Here is a 20072-nt window from a genome sequence, read left to right on the forward strand (position 1 = left end):
TGTCCAGGCGTTTGGAGGGCAGATGTCTAACGTCAATTCCGGGACCTTCATCGCTGGATCCATCGCACTGGGTAAGTAGCTGCAGGGCTGGTCTTGTTCTGCACAAAACTTTTTTAGCATAGCGGGTCTGCACAAGTGATCGCAGCCTTGCTATGCTAAAATACACTCCCCCATAGGCGGCGTCTAGTTGATCGCACGAGCAGCAAAAAGTTGCTACGTGCGATCAACTCGGAATGACCCCCAATATCTCCTAAATTTGTAACATGAAAATTATAAAGTTCATGCAAATTCATCCCAACGAAGAGCTGGTAGTAGAAACCTATGGGGGGGGGGGGGGGGGGCTGCTTTGCAGTAGGAAATAAAGGGACTGCGACAGATATTGGAGATATCCGGAAAAATGTAATAGGGTCTGAGTTTGTGGAGGTCCAGGATTTCAGTCGAGATTGCCCGTATTTTTAAAGCGGCAAAAACAACCTGGCTTTGCTTTGTAAATGATTTCCGCTTTAAAAATATGGACAATCTTGGCTGAATGGCCGGATCTACGCAAACTTGGACCCTATTATATTTCCCCCCGATCTGCTGTTACCCCTCACTCTTAAAACCTGGGGATCCTTAATATATGCGGGTACCCCACAAAGATGGGTGTTTTCAGAGGCTATTCCTCAAATATTTTTGTACAAACCAAAATTGATACCTAGGGAAAATTGACTCCCCCATATCACAAGTGAGCGTCCTCCAAATGAAAAGTGTTAATATACTCTGCTGACGACCAGCCTGAGTAAGTTTCAGCTTGCGCAGGTTGAGCAGTGCCTAAAACCACTGCAAATCACAACCGATGGTCGCAAGACTGCGAACTGAGACGCAGTACTCAGATCTCGCAAATGAAAACAGACGGCGCCTCTCTCCTACAGAATTAAAATTTAAAACACACAGAATTGTACAGCCGCTTCCTTAAGGTAGTGAAATTCCACACAACAATAAATTAGCCCCTATATGAACAGCATTAACGTTTAGGTGTTAATGACTGCAGGGCCGCAACTAGGGGGGTGCTAAGGGGGCATGTGCCCCGTGTGCAGGATTTGTGGGGATGCCGAGGAATTACAGAGGAACAGGGTTTTTTGGTGTGTTTTTTTTTTTTTTTTACCAACAGTGCTGTGCTGCTCCAGTGAGACAGCAGACGGCTCCCGGGGCAGTGTCTCTGACCCACCTGTCCGTCCACAGCTGGCTCCGACACTGTGCGGGTGAGCCCCAGTACCTGGGATCTCTCCTATGCCGGCTCCTGTCTTAAACTCTCTTCTTTGCCATGCAGTGCTGCGACTAGCGCGCGGTGCACCGTACAAGCTATAGAAGCGAGCTGCTGGTGCTGTGTTTTTCAGCAGGCTATGATCCCGGCTGCCTGCCCAGCACCAACCGATATCAAGCTGCCGGCTACATCACATTGAGAGGACACGCTGTAGTGTAGTGGTGTAGTTCAGCGTGTAGGGGATGTAGAATAGTGATGTAGTGCAGTGGATATGGGAATGTAGTGCAGTGATATAGTGCACACGGGGGCATGTAGTGGAACACACTGCTGAGGGGGAGGCATGTGACAAATAGGGCATTTGGGGCACATAGGGGAATATTGTCCAAAAGTATCCCCTCTAATTTTCGAAATTTATGATAATCTATTTTAGCCTGATAGGGTGTGTTTGCTTCTTTTTATGGGGGGTGCTGGAGGGGGTGGGGATGAGCAAATTACAGGCTAGCCCCGGGTGACGGAAATCCTAGTTTCGGCCCTGATGGCTGTGAGAAAACTGTTTGAGGGGGATTCAGACAATCTTTAAACTGTGTGAAAGGTGAGGACAAGGGGGGTAATTCCAAGTTGATCGCAGCAGGAATTTTGTTAGCAGTTGGGCAAAACCATGTGCACTGCAGGGGAGGCAGATATAACATGTGCAGAGAGAGTTAGATTTGGGTGGGGTGTGTTCAAACTGAAATCTAAATTGCAGTGTAAAAATAAAGCAGCCAGTATTTACCCTGCACAGAAACAAAATAACCCACCCAAATCTAACTCTCTCTGCTAATGTTATATCTGCCCCCCCCCCGCATTGCACATGGTTTTGCCCAACTGCTAACAAACTTGCTGCTGCGATCAACTCAGAATTAGGCCCAAGATTGGGTGCTGAAATTCTATGTAACCCCAGTCAGTAAACATGCACATTACGCACGCAGCAGCATTCTTGATAATTATCATCTGCAGAAATTTTTGCAGCATTAAAAAAGATTAAACAAAAGGGGGAAAAAAAACAAAATTTCTAAAAATAAAACCCTGAAAAACACTGTGGCAGTAATTGAAAGAGCTAGGCTCTCTGAAAACTCTAAATTGTATTGACAAATAAAATAAAAATAATCAAATGCAACTTTAAACCTATTGTATAAATGCTTCTGGGGAAAATAATACGAAGATCATCATTAACTCCAAGACTTGCAACTGCTTTATGTAGACTTCTTCTAGTCTCCAAACCTTCAAGCGTTCCCTGAAAATGTACCTCTTTAGGCTAACTTATCAAATTCCACCAACATAACCTTCAGAAGCTACCGTAAGCTACCCAATTACATTAATTCTACACAGTTCACACAAAACTTACATGTGTTCTCTTACTATACTCAAGTTGTGTGCGGGCGCAGATGCTTTAATGCATTATACAGGAATCATGCTCTTTTTACATTAGACATGTTGATCCATGAACTCATAAATCAAAGCAACGCACCCATTCCCACGAGAATCCTCCTGCCAACGACTGGTCCGAGCTGAAGGCAGTTTCTAAGACTCGAGCACTGTAAATGCATCTGTCTTGGGACTCATTATTTTAAGCCTTCAGTTCAGCAGCACGGACAATGTAGCATTGGGTTATAGTAAGCCGCCTCAATCTAGTGGCCTCAAGCATTATTTCTATATAGTTTATCATCCGTTCATAGAAAATTAAATCTAAGTAAAAATACACTTTTTAGCTATCTACTCCCTGGTGTTTCAGAACGTCAAAAAAATAAATGACTCTTGTCGGCTCACTTTGTCACTCCGTCGCTTAAGCAGTCCCTCTAGGAGCTGCTGGCAGGTCAAGACAACTGTCTGCTTACTGCGACATCAAATATCTGTGCTGAAAGTGTCGTTATTACAGTAGAGAGCAGACAAGGGTCAGGGACGAGAGAGCGGAGACATCTATTCTATCCACAATGTCGGAGGCGGTCTTAGTGCAGAATGCTAACTAAGGTACCGGCATATAATCGTGTCGCCACAGCTATCCGCAGCTAACTCTAAAGTGTGGGTGGCCTCTAGAGGTCCTTTCATGTTCAGACAGGAACAAGTATGGCAGCTCGGCGAAAAATAAAGGGGAGATGTATTAAAGCTTGATAGAGATAAAGTGGAGAGAGATACTGTACCAGCCAATCAGCTTCAAGGCCGTGTTTGGAAAAAAATGATAGCAATGGGGGGAGGGGGATTAAGAGAGGAGGAGGCCATTGTGCAGTCTCGGTGTGGTCCCCCCTGCTCTTTAGCTGATGGTGCACGGAGTAGAGGCAGTCGCTGTGCCAGAGTCTACGTACATATGTCCAGATCTCCGGGAAAATGGCCACCGCTCCATTTTCTCAGTGATTTCTGCAGAGCTGCAACTGCCGACGTGGGACTTCCGTCAGTATTCATGAACATGGTGGCAGGGTGCACCCATTAGAGATATGCCACTGGTGAGGAGCTGATTGGTTGGTACTTCAGCTCTCTCCACTTTATCTCTCTCCAAGGTTTGATACATCTCCCCCACAGTGAGTGAATCTTGTGACACATTCTGCAAACTGTAAAATTATGTATACAAAAGAGAAAAAAACAGAGTTGCCTTTTTGTGATGCACCACAACTGTTTTTTCTCTTTTGTATACATATTACCCTATCTTGCCTGTGGTAGCACCCCCCAGTGAAGACAATTCACATGAATAAAATTATAAATATTTAAGGGGGTTGGTTAGAAGAAATAGAAACGATTTGTGCGACCTTTCCTTTCTGTGTATAAACTGTAAAATTACCCTGCCATCTATGTATTCGTTGTTGGAGCAATTGAGTCCTTCACTCAAGACCATTTCTGACAACATTTAGAGGGGACTAGAAGGCACAGTGGTACTCACCTTGCTCAGAGTCAAACATCTCTACAGTGTTCACAAAGTGCGGCCGGGAGTAGAAGTTATGGGGTCCGGGCTGCTGTAAGCCACCAAGACTGAAGAACGAGGTCTCCGTCATGGTGCAGCTGGCAAAGGCACGCCGACTTGGGATGCCTGGATATCGAGTCCAGCTCTTTACCTCTAGGTCCAAGGCTTCGAAGGCTGTCACCGGAAGCTTACCCTGCCTGCCCCCTGCCAAGACAAGAGACATATGTTAGATCCCAATCAATCATTTGCAGATGTAAACTGAGGTTAGCAATCCATGCTTCCCATCTCAGCAATACGTGGCAATATGTTTAGCAACCTACTAATGTACAGAAAGGATTTTGTGGAGCACGGGACACATGAATAATGATAAATCTCCTCTGGTCAATCTCCTCAACTGCGCAGAGGGACAGAGAGGTGACTAATATGGATGAAAGAGTGGGAATACGTCACTTTTTCCTCCAAATGTGTCCTAGTACTTAGACCTTTTGGTATTTATTGTCAGGGCCGTTGAGAGATTAACAGGGCCAGGGTACTGAGGTAGGCAATGCCAAATCCAGGAGGTGTGGACATGTCTCCTCAAAAAATGAATAAATAACCCCACTGTAAATCACTATGCGCTGCATGGTAAAGTGGTGCTGTGCGCTGCAAAGAGGGTACATTTGTCATCATCACAGCTGACCCACTCCTTGCCCCACCATCAAAGGTAAAAGTATTCAACATCGACAACCACAGACCATCGTTGATTTTGAATCATCAATGCTCGATGGCCATCCCTATCCAGTGTCGTTCAGAAGCCCTTATTATGGGACCTGCAGCTGGTGGCTATATGATAAGTCAAACTGACATCATAAGTAGTCACCGCTCCGTGCAAGGGTATGATCATTAGGTCCACCACACTTAGGTTGACAGTCATTAGAGTTTTTTTACCTTTTTTTGGTGTTGTCTTCGTAAAGTGACGGGAAACCCCAATTAGTGCACCGTGTCCCCTCGCATGGCCCGTTTTGCTCACCATGCTTCGGGCAAGGTGCCTCACTCCGCTACCGCTGCGCTTGGCACTGGTTACTATTCCCAATCGTAGTCCACGTGGATCGTAAAGTATAAAAAAAATAGAATTTTTTTTTAAAAAATGCACGTCGACCTTTTTCCATGTTGACCTAGTAATGTCGACCTAGTGACCGTGTCGACCTAAGTGTTGTCGACCTAATGACCGCATCCCCTGTGCAGGGACGGCTCAGTGCACAAGCACCATAGCGGCATAGACCTGATCCGCGCCCCAACCACCGACTGAATCCCTGGCTCGGGCCACGCTGAGCTGATATTGTGGCTCAGATGCAGCCCAGAACCGCCCTCTCTTTATCTCCCTGACCGCCCTGCCTGCGTAGAAGAGATCTGTGCTGGGTCCCTAAGACGTCATCGTTGCTCCTGCCTGGGATAGTCATTGAAGGTTGTCATTGCCATTGTGTAAGTGCTACTACATAATTACAGATAACTCTCTTGCTTATTGTCTGACTACACTACATGTGGTCTGGAGTTTGAATCCCCTGCAGGATGGTTGGGTATTTTAATCCAGAGAATGATTTACACTTGTATGTTATTTTCATTTGACTTGTATTTGTATTTTAAGAGTATAGTCTAAAAAGTAGGAGGAGTCAGGATAAGGGAGTCTATAATAATTGATAAATTGTCCGACTACAGTACATGTGGTCTGGAGTTTGAATCCCATGCAGGTTGGTTGGGTATTTTAATCCAGAAAATTATTTACACTTGTATGTTATTTTTCTTTGATTTGTATTTGTATTTTAAGAGTATAGACTAAAAAGTAGAAGGAGTCAGGGTAAGGGAGTCTATAATAATTGATAAAGTGTCCCTCCGAGTCCTAACTAAAAATGTCTAGATCGGTTCCAGGTCGGCAGTCAGTGGCTGAGCCATATGGAGGCTTGGCTGAGCTGCTCCACGTCCCAGTGCTCTGAGATATAGATGTTCAATAGTGCAGTGAGGGATGACCAATTACTTACAGCAGGTTATACTTGCAATTAACGTGACCTCAAAGTTCAAACTGAATGCTTACTTCAGTGTTCTGATATCGAGCACCTAAATCTCACAGAGATTACGCCATGAACACATTAATCTAAACATAAATTACATTAGTGAAGTGCAAGACAACGACTGTAAAAAAATGTTTTGTAATTATTATTTCCCAATAAGGGTGTATATGGCTAATTCTGCAATACAATTATTAGTACCCTGATTGCTGGAATACTCATGGATCACCAGTCGGACGACACAAGAGAGAATAATGTCTTGAGACAGTATTACTATAAAGGCACAAGTCACATTTACCATACAAATATATTAAAAGAAAAATTAAATGGGAATCTTCTTATCTCCTGTACTAAGTTTAAACGAGCACTGAAAACCAACCTATTCATCAAAGCGTACCCTCCCGATGCATAACCTAGTCCTAAAGCTGCTCCTCCATCCCCCCGCCTCATGCCTTGAACATCTCTGCTTTGCTTACATACTGCCATCAGGCTACCTCCCACTTGCTTGCACCTCATGACATGTGTCTGTCGCCCCTCCCCACTAGATTGTTAGCTCTTCAGAGCAGGGCCCTCTTTCCTCTTGTTGTCAAAGCCCTCTTCTCGACACTTTCACTCGCAGCTCTCCCCTACTCAGCGACCATCTTTACCCGCATTTTCTCCTGCTGGTAAAGGCTCATCTCTATCTTTGGCCGCCAGCCCCAAGTAGTACAGTGATTACTCCCTCACTACTTACATCTTAGCTGTATTATGTATGAGAATTGTGGTGCTCTTGGTTACCTGTACTCTATTTTTGTTATTTATTTACTGTAATGCTAAGTTTGTCTCCCTGAACTGTCCTTTGTACGGTGCTGCGAAACACTTGTGGCGCCCTATAAATAATATGTAATAATAATAGTAATACTCCAATTAGAAGCACAACAAAGGTCCTCTCCATGAAGGGAAGCTAGACGCTACGCGTCTGGTTCCCTTCAAAGCGGGGGGCACAGCGGGGGGCACAGTGGCGGATCTTGCCATGGTGCGGCGCCCTCCGGATGGCGCCCTCCGGAAGGCGGCGCCCCGGGCAAAAGTCCTGCTTGCCCTTGGCAAGATCCGCTACTGGATGTCATCATCATCGTCGTTTCATTCTGTAGCACCAGCCTTCTAGCACCTGCAAGAGACACGTCTTCTGACACCTGACGGGTGTATAAAACGGAAGCATTCAGGCCTTGTTACCTCAGCTGCGATTATATGACCTTGTCCTTAATACTGTGTAACTCACCTGCCCCTTCCCTCCCCAGTTCTGCCTCTCTAATTGTAAGTAGCCGTCAGTGTAAAATGCCACGTAATCTGTACACAGATGCATGATTGCACCGTGTGCACTAAGGAAATGCATGTTTTAATAAAAAAAATAAAAAAAATTAAAAAAAAAAAATATATATATATATATATATATATATATATCAAACTTTATGTCCAAAGGGAAGAAATAAAATGTTGGCAAGCATGAACACAACATTTTATTTCTTCACTCAGGGCTGGTGCCAGTGAACGTGGAGATGGTTTAACGTCAGCTGTCATAGAATTAAATCCTATTGGCCACACCCCCTTCCCATGAATCTGCGAAATGCTGCATTATGCTTCCGTGCCTGTCCACTTCACTTGAAAGTGGGTGGGAGGTAGGAGGGACACCTACAGATGTGCCTTTTAAATCCTTGCTGCAGTCATGCTAAACAATCCTTTAAGTCGTGCTATGCCGTGGCGGGGCTCGGAAGCGCAGAGCGTCTTTTTTGCGTCTTTTGCCACGATAATGTGCTTTAGACGCACTGTAATGCAATAGTACGCACAAGCAGCTTCTGCTGATTAAAATGATATGCAGCATGCCTGTATTCTGTGTGTAATAGCGGCTCTACCTGCATCCGAAATGAAACGTTACAGTGTTTTCCAGGAAAACACTGTAGCATGGCTTTTAGTATGCAAATACAGTTGCAGTCACACACAGAATATAGCCATGCTGCATATCACTTTAATCAGCATAAGCTGCTCGTTCATCGTATTGCATTACAGTGCGTCTAAGGTGCGTTTTTGCGGTAAAAGACACACAAAAAAAGATGCTCGACGCTACCAAAACACGCGGCACTCACGTGTTATGTGTAACGCGACTTGTAGCGCATGGAGCAGAGTTGTAAGTGGACACATAAGTACTCCAAAATTGGGAGCCTCCCGGATGTTTCGAGAGAGCAGGCTACTATGTATGATGTATGAACCCCATATACGTGCAGTGTTATCAGAAGCCCTAATTTACAAAGCGCACTCTACGCATATGCCAGTGCACCTTAGTTCTGCGCTGGTGCACCCAGATACTCATTCCGGTGTACTTCCATCTATTAGCGTGTTACTTATACATAAACAGGTGCAAACACATAAACAAATATATAATATAGCTCTGAGTCTCCTGCAACAGTTCCTTATAAGTCCACAATATCACGTTCTTCCTCCAAGCTCTCTCTGTCCTCCGCTAAGCTCTCACAGCGGCCAGGCTCCAGAAAGATAAAATCTTCTATTCCAGCTATTCCATAAACATGGATGAGGCCTCTGTAGTCTCAGCTATTTCTCAGCCTCTGTTCCCTAAAGAAAATCTCTGGGTCGCTGATGCTAGCAATTTATCATGTTTACCTAGGAGACTGCTTCGATTTGACTTGAACCTTTTACACTTTAATTGGATGGAGCTTTGCTGCCTGGCCCGGAATCCTCTATGGGACGAGGTGGTAAAATGGGTATTTGTTGCATGGTGAGATGAAGGAGAAATTGGAAGCAGACAGCAATTAAGCCGGGACTGTAGTGAAGTGATGTAGCCTTGTGCCTGAGCTTATGACAGAGAGCAGTTATGCATCTCGCCTAGGTATATAGATCCCAGCTGTCAGCGCTGCAGTTTAACTCTCTGAAGTCATTAGACCCACTGGTACCTGTGTAGAGCTCTTTGATGAATACATAATTATATACTGGGCTGAAGCCCCATCATTTAAAACAACAACAACACACAAGCACCGGCTGGAACACAATAGCAAATCTAATATATATATATATATATATATATGATGCCGAATCGACCCGGCACTCGCTGGTCCCTCAAACCATAGAATGATGCTCACGGTGCCTTCCCCCAGGGTTGCAGCCCAGCAATAGAAAGAACAAAACGGGCGGCACTCAGAGTCTTACTCTCAATGAAAGAAGTGCAGTGACTTTATTGTCATCATGGACATCATGTCCATGATGACAATAAAGTCACTGCACTTCTTTCATTGAGAGTAAGACTCTGAGTGCCGCCCGTTTTGTTCTTTATATATATATATATATATATATATATATATATATATTAAAAGATATACATATGTATAAACTGCTTTTGCAATTATCTGGAAATAAAACTGCGTTATATAGAGTCATTCCTTTAACTATGGCCCTCATTCCGAGTTGATCGCTCGGTATTTTTCATCGCATCGCAATGAAAATCCGCTTAGTACGCATGCGCAATATTCGCACTGCGACTGCGCCAAGTAATTTAACAATGAAGATAGTATTTTTACTCACGGCTTTTTCATCGCTCCGGCGATCGTAGTGTGATTGACAGGAAATGGGTGTTACTGGGCGGAAACACGGCGTTTTAGGGGCGTGTGGATGAAAACGCTACCGTTTCCGGAAAAAACGCAGGAGTGGCCGGAGAAACGGGGGAGTGTCTGAGCGAACGCTGGGTGTGTTTGTGACGTCAAAGCAGGAACGACAAGCACTGAACTGATCGCACAGGCAGAGTAAGTGTGGAGCTACTCTAAAACTGCTAAGTAGTTTGTGATCGCAATATTGCGAATACTTCGGTCGCAATTTTAAGAAGCTAAGATACACTCCCAGTAGGCGTAGGCTTAGCGTGTGTAACTCTGCTAAATTCGCCTTGCGACCGATCAACTCGGAATGAGGGCCTATATTTCATGTGTTTATATACCCTGTACTTCTTCTATATTGTATTAAATTGTAAGTCACTGTCATCTTATTTGTTTACTCTGTAATTGGGCGCTACGGATCCCATGTTGCACCATATATAATAATAATAATAATAATAATAATAATAATAATAATAATAATAATAGTAAGCTTGTAGAAATATTAGTATTAGCGGATATAATTGATGTTTGTTCAATTGTGTACTTCTGAGGAAGCCACTGACACTTATAGGAAGCGGAGAAACGCGTTAAGTTTTGATTCTTAACATAGTACCAGCTGGATTGGCTTCCGCCTAAAAGTACATTACAATTTACCCATATCTGAAGTGGACTCTGGAGACGACTGCAATATGGAATTAGCACTGGCGGTCGCGAGACCCATGTACTAAGTACAGTTGGACTATAAGGCGGTGAGACCCTATGTGGGATACGGCGCTTTAATATATACAGTTATAAATTGTCTGCCCAGATTTAAGCCTGAGACAAGACATTTTAGCTTTATATGCTGATAACCTGTTTTTAGGCTGTACATGCTAGCCTGCTGGATCACTGCCTCTTTGTGGGGAAGTTATTATGGCTGTTTAAAATGGATGTATGTATATATATATATATATATATATATATATAATTTTAGATTTGCTATTGTATGTCGGCTGGTGCTTGTGTGTTGTTTTTTAAAAACTAAAATACTATTGTGCTGTTACACCTTACGCTGTTCCCTGTTTTTCTATATCTGGTTTGTAAGGGCTGAGTATCCCTTGGAAACAGCAGCATGAAAATCAGGTGTTCTCTGATCAAGCGCTTAGTCGTTTGGGTTTATACTGAACTCCCATAAGCTGCAATAGCAAAAACTGAAACCATAACTGTCTGTGTTTTTTTTTGTTTTGCTTGGATGTTTCAATGTCACTTTTGCTGCATTTAAAAGTACAAATAAAGTGTTTTAAAAAAAAATAAGAATGATGAAAAAAACTAAAGTTTTTCTTGAAAGTCAAAAACATTTTACTACCTTGATAGCATGGTTTTTAATACCTGTAAGCTGCTGTCACTTAATGAGTGCCAGACTAATTTTTTGTGTAACGATCATCTTTCATTTATTAATTTTTTTTATCACAGAGGCTTTGCAAAATTGCAACTGGCTGCGACCGCATGCTAGGGGCCGCCCAGCATGCAAACGGCCGGCAGTGAAGCGATCACAATTCAATTGCATCTCTGATTTGTGGATGCCCCCCTGCCTCCGCAGCCAAGCTGCAAAGGCAGGCGCAGAGCGGCCATTTTCTTGATTGCAGTGGTCCTTGTGTCCTGGGTCCCGCTCTCAGAGTGCCCCCAGCCGTTTATTACAGCTGCAGTACAGTGCTGGGTAAGGGGGGGGGGGGGGGATGACATTGTGTCCACTAGGCCACATCCTTTGTTGTGCCATTTGGGGGCGTCACCGAGTGTTACACGCCCAATTTTTTGTCATGATGCAGGTGATCCCAGCACTCTGGCATCTGCTGGGCTGCCCCCCGCCTCTCCCGACACTGAATGGATGCTGCACGCATTAGTGAGCACTGTACTTTTACACACTGCAAAGACGGCTCCATCCCTGCTTGTGTTTTCTATTATAGGCCTACACACTGGCCGATTTTTGAAAGATATGAACGATCTCGTTCATAAATGAACGAGAACTCATTCATATCTTTCAGTGTGGAGGCTCCAGCGATGAACGATGCGCGGTCCCGCGCTCGTTCATCGCTGGTCCCACGTCGGCTGTGCATGCAGGTCAATATGGACGATCTCATCCATATTTACCTGCACTTCAATGGAGCCACGTGACGGGGGGAGTGAAGAAACTTCACTCCCCCCGTCACTACCCCCCCACCGCCGGGTCGCTCGTCGGCCGTATCCGCCATCGGGCAGCTCGGCGGCGGATCGGCTAGTGTGTAGGGCCCCTTACATCCAAGCGATGCAACATTTATTTCCGCAACAAGCAGCAATCAAAAATTCTAATTATTTTGTCTAAAACCCGTTAATTTATAAATCGGCCCCATTAAATTTATTTTATTACCTTTTTTAAAACAGACACATTCATAATTAGTCGGTACGAGATCTTCAGTTATTATTTTCAAAATTTTTATAGCTAATATCCTTTGGGAATTCTCCTTCTACTGTCCAAAAAGCATTATTTGGTGACCCAGACAGGGCCCCCTGAGAGGAATTCTTAGGCCCTGGTGCAGCAAACGACTATGTGGGGCACAGGAAGCTATTCGTCCATGCAGTCAGCTACCATTGTTTATTGTTTTCTTACTTCTGTGTATTTCAACAAAGCCTTTATATCATCTTGACAGATTATTTTTTTAATATATATTTTGTTGTTGCTCAAGACATGATAAAACCTGTTCTGTTGATACATTTATACCCAATGCTGAGCTGTACAAGGGTAATTAAACTAAGAAGTCATGGAACGTGATATTTGATATTGCTGCTTTGGAAACAACCACTGATAAGTGCAAATGATATTAGTAACACTGTGCTAACATAGAACAAGTCTTGAAGATAATTAATCAACCCTGTTAAAGAAATAGAAGTGTCACAACTTACCTAAGACATAGAGTCTGTTTCCTCGTAGGAAAGTGGAGGCGCCGTAACGAGGGGTGGGCATGGAGGGGAGCGGCTGCCAGGTATCTCTCGTAGGTTCGTATACTCTGACCAAGGCCTGAGGGGAGGTGTCTGCGCCCATTCCTCCAAGTGCATAAATCTTCCCTTCTGTAAGAGAATGAGACTGTGAGAAGATACAGGTGACGTCACATCTGTCTGGGGCAGGAAAGCATACACTCTGTGCTCACAGATATGGAAGAGGGTTACTACACATTGGCAGGACACATCCACGCTGCTTGGTTGGGAGTACGGTTGGCAGGGTTTGTGAAGAAAGTACCAGTGTCCCTTTCTCTGTTATACATCTTCCACTTTTACCAGCCAGGCCAATAAACCATCAACAAGATGGCAGCACAGGATGCGGTTAATATGCTGGCAGTCGTAATACCGACGCCTGAATCCCAACACCTGTCAGAATGTCAACGCCGGAATCCCGACAGGTTCAGGAGACTGACAGTTAGGCTGTGGAGTTAGGGTTAGGCTGTGTCTTGGGGGGAGGTTAGGGATAGGCAGCGGGGAAGGGGGAGGTTAGGGTGCGGAGGGGGGGTGAAGTTAGGGTTAGGCTACAGGGGGGGGTTAGGGATAGGCTGTGGGGAAGGGGGGGTTAGGGTAGGCTGTGGGGAAGGGGGGGTTAGGGTTAGGCAGAGGTGTAGCTAGGTGCTATGGTGCCAGGAGCAAGGGTTTTTTTCGGCACCCCCTCCCCTGTACTGAATTGGGGGCCTCACCAACGTGTGGAGGCATGTTATATTTGAAAATAAAAAATATTGAAAAATTCTAAATTGGTGACAGGGCCAGTTCTAGACCTTGTGAACCCAGGGCGAAAGTTCCCCGCCCCCCAAGTTTAAAACAGGGTTGTGGTTTCAACGGGAAGGGGTGTGACCACAGAATAGTACCAATTCACATAACACTGCACAGTAGTTTCCATTATTCACGTTACACCACAGTAGAGAAGATGCTTATACACGTTACACCACAGAACAGCCGTTTATACATGTTACGTTGCAGCTTCTAATACAGAGAGAGGTGCTGCAGCATCAATGTAGAGAGAGGTTCTGTAGCAGCTGGGGCAGAGAGGGGTGCTGCAACATCAATGTAGAGAGAGGTTCTGTAGCAGCTGGGGCAGAGAGGGGTGCTGCAACAGCTCGGGAAAAGAGAGGTGTTGCAGCAGCTGGGGCAGAGAGAGGTGTTGCAGCAGCTGGGGCAGAGAGGTGCTGTAGCAGCCAGGGCAGAGAGAGGTCTGCAGCAGCCAAGGCAGAAAGTGATGCTGCAGCAGTGAGGGCAGAGTGGTGCAGCAGGATAAAAGTAATCCGGCTGCAAACCTAGTAGCAGACAGTGAGACATATAAAGAGTGTGGGAAGAGTCAGTGTCTCTTGCTGTCACCACTGACCTGCCCTGTTCACCACCTAGTCTCTGAGTCAGTGTGCGCCCCATCTGTGCCCTCTAACTTCTTTGGCGCCCGGAGCTCAGGCTCCACTGAAGCCACCCTTGCTACACCCCTGGGGTTAGGCAGTAAGGGAGGAGGTTAGTATCTACAGACTACAGTATTGCCATCCCAGCATTGCCCCGTCGATATAATATTTTCAACATAATCACTATCGACAGCAACTTAGTAACTACTTCCCGTAGTCTGCTGTCTCTCTGATGTGTATACATATACGGCATTATTGCCTTGCAGCCGGTAGAATGTACAATATGGGTAAAACCCAGCAAGGGCTGCTAAAGGTAGTAATGTCAGTACTAAAGATAGAAGTGGTCAAACACCCTCTGACCCAAACATGAAATCTGGGCTGTAATAGGCAAATAAAGGGATTTTCTTTTTCTTTAAAAAAAATAATAATAATAATAATAATAATAATTCTCACTTAAAACTGCAGCGCGTTTTGCAACAACACTGCCCGGGGAAGCGACCAGGTGCTGCGAAACGCGTTGACGTTTTAAGTGAGAATTTCGTTTTTCTTTTATACTTTATTTTTATGCCTGATTTATAACTTGTGATACTGCGCTTGTAAATTGTTTTAGAATTATTTGTAGTATTTTATTTTGTTGTCTACCATAGTGATACAAATCTGTTATTTTACATTTTGTTTATCCATGATAATAGTGAGTTGTAATATGATGCCAATTATCTGGTTAATAAAATCATTTGATTATCGATTATCCATTTTTATTGGGTCATCCCTTTATTTGCCTATTGCAGCCCAGATTTCATCTTTGGGTCAGAGGGTGTTTGACCACTTACATCTTAAGTACTGACACTACCTTTAACAATTCTATATTGCTTTGCTCCAATTTATATAGAGAAAGGGAGTAGTTTTACATAGCAGAAATGTCACATGTAGACCAGATCTGTTTTCAATTCTGTTTCTTTTAGGTTACACTAGTTTTCCTTAGGCCGTAGAGACTGAGTACCTATTGGCGCTGCCCTTACATTCATGTTTATATAAAACCCAGAAAGGCCCTATACATTTTCTGTTGCTTTCATAGGCAAGGAAGGGGGGGGGGGGTTCCAGTTGCCCGGAAACCCCATGCCTGAGTTTAGGAAGAACTGCTATAGGTCATCTATCATTTATAATATATTGTATCCAGTGTGTTAGGGGAGCAATGTGTGCACGTATGTCCAGGGCCAGCGATACGTTCTTCTTTTGCTTCCCCAGACTCCCAGAGTTGCTCCAACTCTCGACAGAGGAAGGGACTTGTATTATGGAGTGGTGCTCACGTCGGTAAATAAAAAACATTTAGTGCTGGTGGGCTGGCTCCGCTGTTGCATCTAATGGCTCACTTTGATAGCTGTCCCTATATATGTCTGAAATATTACAGGCACTGGAGTTTGCATGAGGCAGACTGCAGCTTGTTACATGCTAACTCTGCTGTTTTATAAGTCGGCCACTAAAATCAAGCATTTGGAAACCCCACTCTAGAAATCCTGTGTTCTTCCAAATTTTGCCTAGTGCTGTCATGGCCGCTTTCTGTCAAGGTCTGGCTGGTTGTGACTAGTGATGAGCGGGTTCGGTTTCTCGGAAACCGAACCCCCCCGAACTTCACGCTTTTTACACGGGTCCGAGGCAGACTCGGATCTTCCCGCCTTGCTCGGCTAACCCGAGCGCGCCCGAACGTCATCATCCCGCTGTCGGATTCTCGCGAGGCTCGTATTCTATCGCGAGACTCGGATTCTATATAAGGAGCCGCGCGTCGCCGCCATTTTCACACGTGCATTGAGATTGATAGGGAGAGGACGTGGCTGGCGTCCTCTCCGTTTAGAGTAGACTAGAGAGTAGTAGAGAGTAGAGACACTTGATTTACTAATTTTGGGGAGCATATTAGGACGGAGTACTACTTGCTGATAGTGTGACCAGTGACCACCAGTTTAATTAATCCGTTCTCTGCCTGAAAAAAAACGATACACAGTGTGACACAGTCACATACCATATCTGTGCTCAGCCTCAGTGTGCCCTCAGTGTGCTGCATCATCTATGTAATACTGTATATCTGACTGTGCTGAGTGCTCACTGCTCACACAGCTTAATTGTGGGGGAGACTGGGGAGCAGTTATAGCAGGAGTACATATTTTAACAGTGCACACTTTTGCTGCCAGAGTGCCAGTGCCAGTGTGACTGACCAGTGACCACTGACCACCAGTATATTGTGATTGTCTGCCTGAAAAAGTTAAACACTCGTCGTGTGGTGTTTTTATTCTATAAACGCATTCTGCTGACAGTGTCCAGCAGGTCCGTCATTATATAATATATACCTGTCCGGCTGCAGTAGTGATATATATATATTTTTTATATCATTATCATCCAGTCTATATTAGCACTGCAGCAGACGCAGTACGGTAGTCCACGGCTGTAGCTACATCTGTGTCGGCAGTCGCTCGTCCATCCATAATTGTATACCACCTACCTGTGGTGTTTTTTTTTTTTTCTATCTTCTTGATACTAGTAGCTTACTTTAGGAGTCTGCAGTGCTGAGCTGACAGTGTCCAGCAGGTCCGTCATTATATAATATATACCTGTCCGGCTGCAGTAGTGATATATATATATATTTTTCATATCATTATCATCCAGTCTATATTAGCAGCAGACGCAGTACGGTAGTCCACGGCTGTAGCTACCTCTGTGTCGGCAGTCGCTAGTCCATCCATAATTGTATACCACCTACCTGTGGTGTTTTTTTTTTTTCTATCTTCTTGATACTACTAGTAGCTTACTTTAGGAGTCTGCAGTGCTGAGCTGACAGTGTCCAGCAGGTCCGTCATTATATAATATATACCTGTCCGGCTGCAGTAGTGATATATATATATATTTTTTATATCATTATCATCCAGTCTATATTAGCAGCAGACGCAGTACGGTAGTCCACGGCTGTAGCTACCTCTGTGTCGGCAGTCGCTCGTCCATCCATAATTGTATACCACCTACCCGTGGTGTTTTTTGTTTTTTTTCTATCTTCTTGATACTAGTAGCTTACTTTAGGAGTCTGCAGTGCTGAGCTGACAGTGTCCAGCAGGTCCGTCATTATATAATATATACCTGTCCGGCTGCAGTAGTGATATATATATATTTTATATCTCATTATCATCCAGTCTATATTAGCAGCAGACGCAGTACGGTGGTCCACGGCTGTAGCTACCTCTGTGTCGGCAGTCGCTAGTCCATCCATAATTGTATACCACCTACCTGTGGTGTTTTTTTTTTTTCTATCTTCTTGATACTACTAGTAGCTTACTTTAGGAGTCTGCAGTGCTGAGCTGACAGTGTCCAGCAGGTCCGTCATTATATAATATATACCTGTCAGGCTGCAGTAGTGATATATATATATATTTTTTATATCATTATCATCCAGTCTATATTAGCAGCAGACGCAGTACGGTAGTCCACGGCTGTAGCTACCTCTGTGTCGGCAGTCGCTCGTCCATCCATAATTGTATACCACCTACCCGTGGTGTTTTTTTTTTTTTTCTATCTTCTTGATACTAGTAGCTTACTTTAGGAGTCTGCAGTGCTGAGCTGACAGTGTCCAGCAGGTCCGTCATTATATAATATATACCTGTCCGGCTGCAGTAGTGATATATATATATTTTATATCTCATTATCATCCAGTCTATATTAGCAGCAGACGCAGTACGGTAGTCCACGGCTGTAGCTACCTCTGTGTCGGCAGTCGCTCGTCAATCCATAAGTATACTAGTATCCATCCATCTCCATTGTTTACCTGAGGTGCCTTTTAGTTGTGCCTATTAAAATATGGAGAACAAAAATGTTGAGGTTCCAAAAATAGGGAAAGATCAAGATCGACTTCCACCTCGTGCTGAAGCTGCTGCCACTAGTCATGGCCGAGACGATGAAATGCCGGCAGCAACGTCGTCTGCCAAGGCCGATGCCCAATGTCATAGTACAGAGCATGTAAAATCCAAAACACCAAATATCAGTAAAAAAAGGACTCAAAAATCTAAAATAAAAATGTCGGAGGAGAAGCGTAAACTTGCCAATATGCCATTTACCACACGGAGTGACAAGGAACGGCTGAGGCCCTGGCCTATGTTCATGGCTAGTGGTTCAGCTTCACATGAGGATGGAAGCACTCAGCCTCTCGCTAGAAAAATGAAAAGACTCAAGCTGGCAAAAGCACAGCAAAGAACTGTGCGTTCTTCGAAATCACAAATCCACAAGGAGAGTCCAATTGTGTCGTTTGCGATGCCTGACCTTCCCAACACTGGACGTGAAGAGCATGCGCCTTCCACCATTTGCACGCCCCCTGCAAGTGCTGGAAGGAGCACCCGCAGTCCAGTTCCTGATAGATTGAAGATGTCAGTGTTGAAGTACACCAGGATGAGGAGGATATGGGTGTTGCTGGCGCTGGGGAGGAAATTGACCAGGAGGATTCTGATGGTGAGGTGGTTTGTTTAAGTCAGGCACCCGGGGAGACACCTGTTGTCCGTGGGAGGAATAGGGCCATTGACATGCCTGGTGAAAATACCAAAAAAAATCAGCTCTTCGGTGTGGAAGTATTTCAACAGAAATGCGGACAACATTTGTCAAGCCGTGTGTTGCCTTTGTCAAGCTGTAATAAGTAGGAGTAAGGACGTTAACCACCTCGGAACATCCTCCCTTATACGTCACCTGCAGCGCATTCATCATAAGTCAGTGACAAGTTCAAAAACTTTGGGCGACAGCGGAAGCAGTCCACTGACCAGTAAATCCCTTCCTCTTGTAACCAAGCTCACGCAAACCACCCCACCAACTCCCTCAGTGTCAATTTCCTCCTTCCCCAGGAATGCCAATAGTCCTGCAGGCCATGTCACTGGCAATTATGACGAGTCCTCTCCTGCCTGGGATTCCTCCGATGCATCCTTGCGTGTAACGCCTACTGCTGCTGGCGCTGCTGTTGTTGCTGCTGGGAGTCGATGGTCATCCCAGAGGGGAAGTCGTACTCGTAAGACCACTTTTACTACTTCCACCAAGCAATTGACTGTCCAACAGTCCTTTGCGAGGAAGATGAAATATCACAGCAGTCATCCTGCTGCAAAGCGGATAACTGAGGCCTTGGCATCCTGGGCGGTGAGAAACGTGGTTCCGGTATCCATCATTACTGCAGAGGCAACTAGAGACTTGTTGGAGGTACTGTGTCCCCGGTACCAAATACCATCTAGGTTCCATTTCTCTAGGCAGGCGATACCGAAAATGTACACAGACCTCAGAAAAAGACTCACCAGTGTCCTAAAAAAATAAGATTTTACTTACCGATAAATCTATTTCTCGTAGTCCGTAGTGGATGCTGGGGACTCCGTCAGGACCATGGGGATTAGCGGCTCCGCAGGAGACAGGGCACAAAAATAAAGCTTTAGGATCAGGTGGTGTGCACTGGCTCCTCCCCCTATGACCCTCCTCCAAGCCTCAGTTAGGATACTGTGCCCGGACGAGCGTACACAATAAGGAAGGATATTGAATCCCGGGTAAGACTCATACCAGCCACACCAATCACACCGTACAACTTGTGATCTGAACCCAGTTAACAGTATGACAAACGTAGGAGCCTCTGAACAGACGGCTCACAACAATAACAACCCGATTTTTTTGTAACAATAACTATGTACAAGTATTGCAGACAATCCGCACTTGGGATGGGCGCCCAGCATCCACTACGGACTACGAGAAATAGATTTATCGGTAAGTAAAATCTTATTTTCTCTAACGTCCTAAGTGGATGCTGGGGACTCCGTCAGGACCATGGGGATTATACCAAAGCTCCCAAACGGG

At 44.8% G+C, this 20072-nt stretch overlaps 1 protein-coding gene across 2 annotated transcripts in view; it reads right to left on the reverse strand.

The window, feature by feature from the left end:
* Positions 1-20072, reverse strand: part of KLHDC8B (kelch domain containing 8B) — a 339381-nt gene that overhangs the window by 98554 nt on the left and 220755 nt on the right. Inside the window, exons 3-4 of one of the 2 annotated variants that reach the window (XM_063941083.1) lie at positions 12763-12927; positions 4152-4376 (exon numbers count right to left, since the gene is read on the reverse strand). In XM_063941083.1, the coding sequence (XP_063797153.1) occupies positions 4152-4376; positions 12763-12927 (390 nt within the window). The remainder of the gene's footprint in view (positions 1-4151; positions 4377-12762; positions 12928-20072) is intronic. The other variant, XM_063941084.1, reaches the window with a different exon arrangement.

The sequence above is a fragment of the Pseudophryne corroboree genome, chromosome 9, assembly GCF_028390025.1.
Source record: "Pseudophryne corroboree isolate aPseCor3 chromosome 9, aPseCor3.hap2, whole genome shotgun sequence".
Classification (NCBI taxonomy): Eukaryota; Metazoa; Chordata; class Amphibia; order Anura; family Myobatrachidae; genus Pseudophryne; species Pseudophryne corroboree.